The following is a 13,487-nucleotide window of genomic DNA, read 5'->3' as shown; positions in this document are numbered from 1 at the left end:
ACTTTCTTTGTTTTGAAGTCTATTTTGTCTGATACAACTACTGGAACTACTGCTTTTTTCTCTCTATTAGTTCACGAGATACCTTTTCCATCCCTTCACTTTTAGTCTGTGTATGTCTTTGGGTTTGACGTGAGTCTCTTGTAAGCAGTATATAGATGGGTCTTGTTTTTTTATCCATTCAGTGACTTGGTGTCTTTTGATTGGTGCATTCAGTCCATTTACATTTGGGGTGATTATCGATAGGTATGTACTTACTGACATTGCAGCCCTTAGATTCATGGTTAGCAAAGATTCAAGATTAACTTCCTTACTATCTAAGAATCTAACTTACTAACTTAATATGCTGTTACAAACACAATCTTGACGTTCTTTTTTTCTCCTCCTTTTTCTTCCTCCTGCATTCTTGATGTATTAGTTATCATATTCTGTGCTCTTTGTCTATCCTTTGATTGACTTTGGTGATAGTTGATTTAATTTCGCATTTGCATAGTAATTAGCTGTTCTACTTTCTTTACTGTGGTTTTATTACCTCTGGTGACAGCTATTAAACCTTAGGAACGCTTCTATCTATAGCAGTCTCTCCAAAATACACTGTAGAGGTGATTTGTGGGAGGCAAATTCCCTCAACTTTTGCTTGTCTGGGAATTGTTTAATCCCTCCTTCATATTTAAATGATAATCTTGCCTGATAAAGTATTGTTTGTTTGAGGCCCTTCTGCTTCATTGCATTAAATACATCATGCCACTCCCTTCTGGCCTGTAAGGTTTCTGCTGAGAAGTCTGATGATAGCCTGATGGGCTTTCCTTTTGTATATGATCTTATTTCTCTCTCTGGCTTTTAATAACAGTCTGTCTTTATCCTTGATCTTTGCCATTTTAATTATTATATGTCTTGGTGTTGTCTTCCTTGGGTTCCTTGTGTTGGAAGATCTGTGCACCTTCATGGCCTGACAGACTATCTCCATCCCCAGATTGGGGAAGTTTTCAGCAATTACCTCCTCAAAGACACTTTCTATCCCTTTTTCTCTGTCTTCTTCTTCTGGCACCCCTATAATGTGAATATTGTTCCATTTGGATTAGTCATACAGTTCTCTCAATATTCTTTCAATCTTAGGGATCCTTTTTTCTCTCTGTGCCTCAGCTTCATTGTTTTCTTCTTCTCTAATTTCTAGTTCATTTATCATCTCTTCCACCATATCTAATCTGCTTTTAATACCCTCCATTTTGCTCTTCATCAATTGGAGGGATCTCTGACCAGAATTCATTCCTGAGTTCTTGAATATTTTTCTGTTAATGATTTTTACTTTGAAATCCCTTTCAGGAAGATTCATGAGGTTGATTTCATTTGAATATTTCTCAGGTGTTGTCTTCATAATTTTACTTTGAACTAGGTTTCTTTAGCGTCTCATATTTGTGTATGGAGCCCTCTAGTGCCCAGAAGCTCTAGTCTCTGGAGCTGCTCAGCTCCTGAAGCAATGTTGGGGGTTGCAGGGGAGCTGTATTGGTGCCAGGGGGGAGGAAAGAGCTGTTTCCTGCTTCCCGGCTGCTATGCCTGCCTCCACTGCCAGAACCAGTGGGCCTAGCACACAGGTATAAGCCTCTGTGCTTTGCTACAACTACAGTTTGTAGTTACTGTAGATGGGGCTTCCCTCTGGCTGGCCTAATGCAAGGGTAGGGTTTCCTGGTTTGCGAACCAGGTGTGGTTGGCTGGGAGAAAGGCGCAGTAGGCTGCATATCACAGAGGGGATACTTCAAGCTGTGTAGCCAGCCAGGGAGCTGGAGCACCTGAAAATCAAGACAGCTCCCAACCTCTGGGCAGAGTGTACTTGGATAATTTTGTCTACCTGTCGTTTCTCCTGAGCAGTAAGCTCTGTGTAGTCCTTGCCCCTTTGGCAGCCCTCTTGCTGTAAGGAAGTCTCTCAGACTGCCCGCCTTTCTTTTGCCCCAGAGTGGCCATATATGGATCCCTGCTTTCTACAAGCAACTGGAATCTCAGTCTCTCCAGGAATTCTGCCTGTCTTACCTTTCCAACCCCCTAATCACGAGAGTACCATGAAAGCACCATGAAATCTAGGTTTGTGCTCCTAGAGCAGATCTCCGGAGTTAGGTATTCAGCAGTCCCAGGCCTCCACTCCTTCCCCGCTCTGTTTCTATTCCTCCTGCTGGTGAGCTGGGGTGGGGGAAAGGCTTGGGTCCCACTGGGCCACAGCTTTAATACGTTACCCTGCTCCTTGAGGTTTATTCTTTTCTCCAGGTGTATGCAATTTGGTGAAGCCCTCTTTCTGGTTGCTCTTTCAGGATTAGTAGTATTAATTATATTTTTGTATTATATGTGGTTTTAGGAGGAAGCCTCTGTCTCACCTCTCATGTTGCCATCTTTAATCTGTGATTTGCTGTTTCACCTTCTTAACATTTGTGTATTCATTGGAATAGCACTTATAATTTCCTTCACGAACTTTTTCTTTGCATTCACAGCTTAGGTGACCATTTGGAAAGGAGACCTAGCTTTCAGCCTGTCTTGGCTTTTGATATGCACTCCTCACTAAGCTTAATCATTTCTAAATCTTGATTTAAATCGAGAGATTTGAGACTCTTCCTTTCACTTGAACATTTAGAGGCCATTGTAGGGTTATTAATTGGCTAAATTTCAATATTGTTGTGTCTCAGGGAGCAGGGAGGCCCAGTAAGTGGGAGAAAGGGATTGGTCAGTCAGTGAAGCAGTCAGAACACATTTATCCAATTAAGTTGGCCACCTTAAATGGGTGTGGTTCATGGCGCCCCAAAATAATAATAGTAACATCAGAGATCACTGATCACAGGTCACCATAACAAATATAATAACAAAAAAATTTTGAAATATTGTGAGAATTATCAAAATGTGACACAAAGACATGAAGTGAGCAAATGCTGTTGGAAAAATGGTGATGATAGATTTGCTCAACTCAGGATTGCCACAAACCTTCAATTTGTAAAAATGCATATGTGCAAAGTGCAGTAAAACAAGCATAAGACACAGCACAGTAAAATTACACACAGGTGTACCTGTATGTAATTTAAAATTTTCTAGTAGCTACATTTTTAATAAGAAAAACAGGTAAAATTTATTTTAATAATATATTTTGTTTAACCCAGTATTTCCAAAATGTTATCATTTCAACATGTAATCAATATAAAAACTAATGATACTTAACATTCCTTTTTTTGGTACTAAGTCATTGAAATCTGGTGTGTGTTTTTACTTGCAGGACATCCCTGTTTAGGCTAGCCACATGTCAGTGCTCAGGAGCCACATGTAACTAGTTTCTATCATATAGGGCAGTGCCATGTTTCTAAGGTTTTAAAGACTAATGTTGTGAGTTCATCCTATTCTCCAATTGGAATTCTCCAATTCCAATCATCAATTCTGTGAGCATTTCTTAAGAGAATCCTATGAAAATAAGCCAGATGTCCTTGATTTTCATTTCTTGGGGTATTAGGAATAAAGCAAACTTCGAAAGGGAAGTCGCATAATATTTGGGTGTCTGAGTTCTGCCAGAGAAAATACTCATTTTTGCCAGTAGAGTACCCCAGAAACCAGCGCTTTAGGCTTAAATAATGGGTAAACAGATCAGGCTTTTGCCATGTTTCTCATTTAACATTATAAACTTCCTAGCAAATACATATAAGCACCTTAACTAATATTTAACACTTTCAAACTTTCCTAGTTACCATAAAACCATCCAGATCACAATTATTATGATGAATATTAGTATAACCCTTATTAAATATACCCTCTACTTGAACATGTCAATTTTTAGCATGGTGCTAAAAACTCAGTGATAAATTTCTAAAAGCATTCACTTAAAACAAATATAATCTAAGAAACAGAAAAACTTGAATTATATAAACATCTCATTACCAAGAATTAATAAAAGACAGAATGGTTGATGTAATTTCCATTTTATTTCCATTTATTATTATATTCTGCATATTACTACAGTTTTCAAAATTAATTGGAATTAATAAAACATTAAATATGGGCAATTGTCTTTATAAAGTAGAAGAAAAGATACTTGTTTGAATTGCCTATGTGCATTACTTAGTACATAAGAAAAAAGGTTTTTATGAATCAGTAAATAATTTAAAAAATAGATTTTGATTAAACTTTGAAAATCGTTGCAAGGAACATATTAATATTTATTGATTATAAAACAAAACTGTGTATTTGTATCCTAATGTTGTGATTTATATTGTTGAAAATTATAATATTGTAAACCCAGAAGAAAAGTTCTTACCCAGTTTTCATTTTCAGATACAATCTAGCATTGGGATCTAGTTAGGGATTTTCCAGTCGTTTTTTTTGTTTTCACTTGTTTTCTTGGGATCTAAGTAGAATAGGAAAAACCAAATCAGATACTTTCAGAAATATTTTCCAGATATATTTGTATACTTAACTATATTAACCTTTTTTGTAATACTCTTATTCTGAAAAGCTCAAAAATATTACAGTTTAAATGTACCATATATGTTAAGTATTAAAGAAAATTGGATTTTTACTTAGCATTTAACAGGCATACATTCTTTTTATGTAGCTTAGCAGATTTTCATGTTGGATATTTCCCCAGTCATCTTGGACCTTTTGAGAAGTTAATCTATTGCATTTCTAACTGTTGAGTAAGAGTCCTAAATAATTCTTTTTTTTTCTTTTCCAGAGATAAAAACAACAGTGTTTGATGACTGTAAGAAAGAAGGCGAATGGAAGGTAGAATTTGCATATTTTGCCCTTATATTGAGGACTTCACTATATTGTTCTTACTATACTTCTGTAAGAGTATGGTGTCTGGAACCATGCTGCTTCTTTTCAAATCCTAGTTTCACCACTTACAACTGTGGTTTCTTGGGCAAATTGCTTGCTTCTCTGTGCCTCTGTTGCCTTGTCAATAAAATGGGTGTTAGGACCTCACAAGGTGGTTGAAACATTAAATGAATCCATGTAAAATGCTTAGAACAGTGCCTGCAACAATGATTATTGTACAAGTGGCATTTTATAATTTTAAGAAAATTTGAATTAAACATAAGATATATTTAAAATGAGCAAGTTCTCTGCTTCAAAATGGAAATATTTCTATTTGCTTACTCATATATAATACCATATATAGAGAGAGAGGGAAAATGATCTCTGGATCATTCAAGTTAAAAGATGAATTGAGGTAATTTTGCCTACTGTTCCAGTATTTTAACTTTATGTTATAAAATGTAAATTTGAATAGGTTTAATGGATTAAATTCTTTCTTTTGTGAATTCTCTGCAATCAAATTCTTATACTATTTCTTAATTTATGTTCTTGTAAGATAATGCTTTTAGATGAATTTACCACTAAGCTCTTGGCATCATGCTGCAAAATGACTGATCTTCTAGCAGAGGGTATAACTGGTAAGTGTCACCACTACTGATTATGAAAGCTTTTTTTACTGTGTTTGGGAAAGTTTGAAGTATTAATAAATTTTAGTTAGTAATTGTGTTTCTGAGGGGGTAATTTTTTTAAATAACTCTAGCTGCAGTAATTACACTGGGCATTTTTCTTTTCTCTGTCAATCTTTGGAATAACATCTTTAAGTCTGGCGGGGTTTTTTTTTGTTGTTTATTTTATCATTTGGGATACATAATTAAGTGCCCAACCAAGTTGAGTTTGTTCTCGAATTTTTTATTCTTACACATTTATTAAATAGCTTTGTATGTTGATAAATTAGTTTTACCTCTGTGTAATGCTTATGGTTTGATTAATGCTTATGGTTTTCATGTATTGCCTTAAATGGTTAGTAAGATTTATGTCATAAAGTCAACTTTTGTACACATTTACAACTGTTAATACTGGTTTTGTAGGTTTCCATAGAAATGAAGCAATTATTTAAAAGTTTAAATCAGCTGTAGTGTTGGGTTATGAAAAAAATGTTGCCACAGTTATCTTCCACAACACAGGATTGTATTATAATGAGATTTTAATCTCTTACCTTACAGGGAAAATACCAGTATCTTGTTACATTCATATTCATACCATCTTTAACTCATCATCCTTTACTTAGTTGTTTAATTTTGATCTTCGTAACAACCATTAACAGATACTAAATATCCCCACTTGTAATGAGGAAACTGAGACTCAAAGTCAAATGTAATTTTTTTATGTTTTGGATCCTAATGTGGTATATGTACCCTCTATCACTCCTAACTTTTGAGGTTCAAAAGTTCACTCATTATTTTCAAGAAAGCCTGAGCAGTGTGTATAATGGGAGGATTATCTAAACATTTTTGTAATATTTTGATATTTATATGTAAAATAACCGATTATTCTTGCATTTAGTTTGTGGTCTTTATGACCTTCAGTGGAAAAAGTACTAAACTAGAAACTAGATGATTAGAACCTTGATATTTCTATTACTGGGTAAGTATTATTGATAAAATCACTTAAATGTTTTGTTCTCAGAGGTCATTCTGATGTGCATTTAGAGTGAGAACCATGAATAATATATGTGAAAGCATTATGAAACTGCAGAACCATTTTGCTCTGTAATGATGTTTCATTGAATTTTTGTTGATGTTTCTTACTGTGTGTTCAGTTGATAGATACTTTTCAAGAAAAGGATTCTGTGGGAAACTTAACCAAACTGAATAGGTTTCTTTAGGACATTTTGGAGTTTTTTAAATGCTAGTATATAGCGATCTCTTGGGTACAGGTATAGTATTCAATTTTCTAAACTTACTTGACCACAGAAAGCCTTTTTAAAGAAACATTTAATAGGACTGATAGTCTGGAAGCACATTCCTTTATCTCAGTATCCTCCATGGTTACCTAGGTTTACTCTGGTTTAATTATAATCATATCTACTAACTTGAGCTTGTCATAGTCCTTTTGCGTTCCACATAAACTCTCCCAAGAATCCCTCTATTAATTAGACTTGGCATTGGAACATTCAGTGATCAGACTTTCTTTCATTCAGGAATGACTTTCTGTCATTCAAATAGGCAGCAGTGCCTTGGAACATTTTAAAAAATTGGTGAGAAAAAAGTGCACATATGATGTTACTTCAGTGGAGAGTAAATAAAGTCAAGTAAAAACCTTTAAAGAATAGCCTGGGAATTAGATTATTCCTTTGTCACTATTATAGGAATAATCATAAAAACCTTTCTTTTTTATTTTTTAATATTTTTATTTTGATATCATTAATGTACAATTACTTGAACAACATTATGATTACTAGATCCTCCATTATCAAGTCCCCCCATATACCCCATTATAGTCACTGTCCATCAGTGAGGTAAGATGCTATAAAATCATTACTTGTCTTCTCTGTATATACTGCCTTTCCTGTGTCCCCCCACCTACATTATGTGTGCTAATCATAATGCCCCATTTTCCCCCTTATCCCTCTCTTCCTACCCACCCTCCCCAGTCCCTTTCCCTTTGGTAACTGTTAGTCCATTCTTGGGTTCTGTGAGTCTGCTGCTGTTTTGTTCCTTCAGTTTTTTCTTTGTTCTTATACTCCACAGATAAGTGAAATCATTTGATACTTGTCTTTCTCCAACTGGCTTATTTCACTGAGCATAATACCCTCTAGTTCCATCCATGTTGTTGCAAATGATAGGATTTCTTTTCTTCTTATGGCTGAATAATATTCCATTGTGCATATGTACCACCTCTTCTTTATCCATTCCTCTACTGATGGACACTTAGGTTGCTTGCATTTCTTGGCTATTGTAAATAGTTCTGCGGTAAACATAGGAGTGCATATGTCTTTTTCAAACTGGGCTGCTGCATTCTTAGGGTAAATTCCTAGGAGTGGAATTCCTGGGTCAAATGAAATTTCTATTTTGAGTTTTTTGAGGAACCTCCATACTGCTTTCCACAATGGTTGAACTAATTTACATTCCCACCAGCAGTGTAGGAGGGTTCCCCTTTCTCCCCATCCTTGCCAACATTTGTTGTTGTTTGTCTTTTGGATGTTGACCATCCTAACTGGTGTGAGGTGATATCTCATTGTGGCTTTAAAAAAACCTTTCTTTTTATTATCATTTAGTAGATGCCCACTTTTCAGTGAATTGAAGAAGTGTAACTTTCTGCTATTGATAATCAGACATTTCAGAATATTTTCAGTCTGTGTTCAAAATCATATCACAGTTTTTCATGTTTTAACATGTACATTGTTCACCAAGCATGATATAGTATGTATAGCCTAAAGAGGACTGTAAGACCTTTCATTTCTAGTAGTAAGCAGTTAAAGTTAACACACAGTTAACCTTAATGTTTTAAAGATGGGAATGGAGATAAAAATAAAATTAAATAATTTCCTTGGAAATCTAATTTCTATCTATTTAACAGAAGCTATGATAAATCTATACTAATATAGATTTAGGAATGAGAAAATGAATCACCATATTTAAAAGAGAAGTCCAACAGTAGCCTCCCTTGCATGTCAGATTAATGTTTTTAATTCTTTCTAGGTCCTTTGCCAACATGAGTCTTGAAAGATGATTCTCTTGATTTGTAGGTTATACTTTGAATTAGTTTTTCTTAAAAATATAACTTTAATAGTTAATTTAACAATTTAGAGTTTACTAGCTTTAAATTCACTTTGTTTTATGTTAGGTAATTTGTTTTATATCAGTAATAAAATTACAATTGAGTATATTGTGATACTTTTGTTGAAAAAAGCTTGTAAGTATTAATGAATGGTTTTAAATAATAGTTGATAATTTATTTAAGTAATAGTAGTTAAACACTTGGGCTCTGAAGACAGACAGATATAGGTTGCAGTTCTGCCTGTTCTGCTTTCTATCTGTGTAGTTTGAACATGCTTCCTGACTTCTCTAAGTCTTAGTTTCCTTATTTGTAAAATACTTACGGGGTTATTACAAGGTTTAACAGCCAATTCATGTAAAGTGCTTTGCCTGGTATCTGTTATCATATTTGCCATTACTATAGTAGAATATTTTTAAAAGAAATACATATTTTAATTTCTCATATATTTTCTTGCTTCATAGCATGTTCATTGCTTATGCTGATAGACCTAACTATAAAATAACTGCTTTATCTTTTTTTTCTCATGATGAGGACTTAGAGAAGTCTAGCCTTAGAGAAAACACATTTTCAGGATTTCCTAATCTATAAATAAAGACAGGAAAATGTTACACCTACAATATGTAAACATGTTTCCCTTTTGTTTTAAGAAGTAAAGTTTATTTAAAAACTGTTTCAAGTGTATAAATATTGGGTTGTATAATTTGATTTTTTGTGTTTAGTTGTGGAGAATATTTGTAAGAATCGAGAACCTGTCAGACAAATGAAAGCTCTTTATTTTATCTCTCCAACGTCAAAGGTGAGTATTTTGAATCTCTAAAAAATATCTTCTTCAGTATTTTCGTCATTGACATGATTTTTTCATAGAAAATTCAGTAGTAAAGTATTCTTTATTAGAAAAATAGTGCCAGAAAATAGTTTGCTTAGGAAAGGTTTTTTGGGTTCGAAAATTGTTTCATTTGCATGCTTGTCAATGAAAATAGATAAGTGAATGAATTCCTTTCTCCCTCATATGAAAGCAGAATTTAATTGTATAAAATGATAGAGTCTTTTTGAATAATTTGTTACTCATATAGTTCCTATTCAACCATAATTTCGGGAAGGATGGAAATGTATAAAAGAAGTAGTCTTCAATAATCCTTTATTTATCTTAGTGCCTTCCCTATAGCATACATATGTATGTGTATACACTCATGTATGTATGTATATATGCATATTTTTTTAATGTCAAAGGTAGTTCATAATCTAACCATAATCTAACTCATACTTAAAGCCAAACTTTTAGAGCCAAATAAGTATCAGAATCCTTTATTCAGCACAGCATCTGAGAATACATTTTCCAACACATTCTTTCGCTTATTCCCATCTAGAATATTAACTTGGCATTCCAGTTTCATTTCTTCTAACTCCTGCAGACAGTAGGGAAAAAAAAATATTCACACTATTTAGTTTCAACATAGTGGCTACTGGTGAGTTTTAATTACATTTTCTATCTATCTATGATATAATTCCATAAGATAAAATTCATAATTGAAAAAACTACAAGTTAAAAAGCACCATTTTTCACCTACTAAATTGGCAGAGGGATTTTTTTTTAAAAGCGTGTGTATAAATGTGTGTATATATTTGTATATACATATATATCTCATTGTGAGCTATCAGTGGACAGTGGAACAGAAACCACTATATACTGCTAGTGGCACAGAGTATAAACTCAAAGCATTTTTGGAAAATAATTTGTCATTTTTTATCAAGAACTTTAAAACATTCTCTACCTTGGAGTTTATTGTAGAGAAATAAAGAAATGGTCAAATTAAATTCTTAGCAATAAATAAATCCAATTAAATTGTTAGCATTAATAGATAATGAGATGAAAGACTGTGTGTCCATCAAGAAAAATGATAGAAAATGACGTTTCTAGGAACTTATAATGATCTAAGTAAATGTTCATTTTTAATGTTAAATGGCAAAAGCAGGATACAAAATTGTACACTCAGTAAAGGAGCAAAGGACTCAGAGACAGTTGTACCGAATGTGACTCTTTTCTACCACAACCAACTCGTTTCTCTTCCTGTCCCGAGTCAGTTATCTGTGGGTCCTACAGGCCTCTGGGTGCAAGTGAGGTCTTGGGCTCTGTGTGCACTGGCAGAGAAACCTGGTGTAAAACTTCCTTCCTTAGGGGCTGGACAAGCACCTGGAAGCCAGCATCCGAGAGAGTTCCCAGCAGGGATCATTAAATGACAAATTTCAGGAAGAATTTGGCTATAAAAGATCTGGGAACCTTAGGGAAAAGTCACTTGGGTGCTTCAGAAAAGCCCTCGTAGTTGGTTTGCTTGTACCTGCAGCCCTCAGTAGGAGAAACCTCTTTGCCTTCCTCCTCTTGTTGAGCTGCCTCTAATTAGGGTACTCCAACAACTAAACCTAATTAAGCCTCCAGTGAGTTGACAAAGTAAAGCAACCACACATGAAAGTGGGTCAAGCTGCTGGACAGAGGAAGTTCACCAAGAATGAAGAAGATGCACATATTGCAAAATATAGGTGCTTGGAGAGAAGAATGAGTACCTGAACAGAAAAATAGTACGTAAAATGAGAGTCTAGTGTATAGAACATAAAAAAACTTTCTGAAGCTCAGAAGTGTGATTAACTGCTTAATTAAACAGAATAATAACTATTGAAATTTGAATTAATATCCTGGAAGATCAAAATGGAATATTTCAAAGCAAAAATCAAAGTGATGGAAACCATGGGAAGAAGGATAAGAGCTTATAGGACAGATCTATGAGATCTAAATGAAATACAGTTTTAGGGGTTCCAGAAGGAGAAAAAGGAACAGATGGAGGAGAGATAATCAGATTTTCTGGTCTTCATTTTTGCTTCCAGTCCGTTTTGCTTCCAGGTAGTATCTTTAAAACTACCAGCATTGAGGCATGTATTAGCAGACTGTATTACCTGCTATCCCTCTTCCTTACAGTTATCTACGAGCCTCTAGGTCTTTCATTCTAATGCATTGACAGTTTTAGCTCCTAGCTCACTGTCAGTCTCAACACTTCTACAGTTGTAGTCTTGGTGGTTTCATTATCCATGTGGATAATATTTTCTGTATGTTCACTGCCTTCTCAGTTCCTTGATCTGTTGTTGCCTTCCAGTATTTTGTCGTCTTTGTTGCTTCAGCTTCCCAGTCACTTGATCATTCACAGGTCTTTTCATTGCCACATAGCGCTCTTTTTATACATATTACCTTACTACTTAACACGTTTCTAGCTATTATTGGCTAGGCAATATAGTGTCTTAAAAATCAGTTTATAAATTAAGCCTTTAGACAATTAAGGTTTTATTTTATCATTGAAGTAAAATAATCCTATTAATTTCAGAAGCTAACATTTAAATTAGTATTTGATAAAATGTATATTAACATCTATCCTTTTTTAAGTCTGTAGACTGTTTCTTATGTGATTTTGCAAGTAAATCAGAGAACAAATACAAAGCAGCATATATATACTTCACTGACTGTAAGTAACTTCGTAAAAGCATTGCTTTGTTTAAAATTCTATTAATTATAAAGTATCAATTTCTTATTAATATTCTTCTAATACTAGTGACTTTCTGTTTATTGTTCTTACTAGGTTAGAAAGAATCTAAAAATAAAAGATTGTATCTATCCTAATTCATGTTAAGGTGATAGAATAATCATTCCAAAAAGAAATTCCAAACTAGTTTCAAAAGACAGTCATTTTTGCTGATATGCAGTGGTGGAAGGTTGGTGGAGAGGTCTATCCCTCAAATTCTATACTGATGATAGGAAGAATTCTTTTTTTAAATTAAAGTTTCAGTTGGGGATTTGATTATATAATAAAAAATAAAACGCCTTTGGAGGGCTCTGAAGAAACTGCCATCTGTTTGGCAAATATTAAGGGAGAAAAACTCTTACATTTGGTATTTTTACTATGCAGTATTTCTAACTGGAAAGCAGCTAAAGTAAATAATCACAGAGAAGTTCAGAGACATATATAATTATGTTTTATATTTTATATATAATTGAACTGCAAAATAAAAATGCCATTTATCTAATGTTAAGTCTTGCTTGGTCTTTGCTATTAGAGATTCTTTTGACCCTTAAGTAATACGTCTGATCCTTGAACAGCAGGGTTTTGAACTGTGCAGGTTCACTTAAGTGCAGATTTTCTTCAATAAGTACATTGGAAAATTTTTTTGGAGGCTTGTGACAATTTGGAAAACATTTTCTGTTTTCAAGCTTACTTTACTGTAAGCTTACAGTATATAATGCTATAACACGCAAAATATGTTAATTGCAAATATGTTAATATTGTTAGCAAGGCTTCCAGTTAACAATAGGCTATTAGTATTTGAGCTTCAGAGGAGTCAAAAGTTATATACGGATTTTCAACAGAACAGGAGGTCAGCCCTACTAACCACTGTGTTGTTCAAGGATCAGCTATATATCCTGTAAGTTAATTATCTCATGGCTAATAATGGTTTTAACCTTTTAAACTGTCATACCATATTGTAAGTAACCTTATTATACAGAAATTCATGTTTATGGAATTGATAAAATTTAATAAATATAAAGCCTCTTTTAACTTACAGAATCTTGAGCCTAAAAAACATCATATTAAAAAGACACTAGAGCCAGTGGTTGATATTTACAACCTAGATATAATGGAACCATTAACAACAGTTCAGTAGAAGGGGAAAAAAATGTGACTGTAAGATCCAGAACATACTAGTTTAGAAAGTCTTAGAATTTCTTGAAATTAGAAAAGTTCCTGTAATGCAAGGAAAAATTCATAGTTTGTGTTGTATGGTTGCCCTTAATGTACACAACAATAAAACATTGTGTAAATTCCTAAGAATTTCTGAAAATATGAATATTTATTAAACCATGAGTTTGGACTTGATTTTCACTCCAAACAATTTTA

The 13,487-nt window shown here is 33.8% G+C and overlaps 1 protein-coding gene across 2 annotated transcripts in view; it reads left to right on the top strand.

Annotated features, from left to right (window-relative positions):
- STXBP3 (syntaxin binding protein 3) overlaps window positions 1-13,487 on the top strand; it is a 97,374-nt gene that overhangs the window by 31,125 nt on the left and 52,762 nt on the right. For both annotated transcript variants that reach the window (XM_073228395.1, XM_037001586.2), the window contains exons 2-5: window positions 4,691-4,740; window positions 5,330-5,411; window positions 9,273-9,349; window positions 11,981-12,059. In XM_073228395.1, the coding sequence (XP_073084496.1) occupies window positions 4,691-4,740; window positions 5,330-5,411; window positions 9,273-9,349; window positions 11,981-12,059 (288 nt within the window). The remainder of the gene's footprint in view (window positions 1-4,690; window positions 4,741-5,329; window positions 5,412-9,272; window positions 9,350-11,980; window positions 12,060-13,487) is intronic.

Source organism: Manis javanica, unplaced genomic scaffold (genome assembly GCF_040802235.1).
Source record: "Manis javanica isolate MJ-LG unplaced genomic scaffold, MJ_LKY HiC_scaffold_35, whole genome shotgun sequence".
NCBI classification, from domain to species: Eukaryota; Metazoa; Chordata; class Mammalia; order Pholidota; family Manidae; genus Manis; species Manis javanica.
Note: the sequence above shows the minus strand (reverse complement) of the source record. Positions and strands in the feature narration are given on the sequence as shown.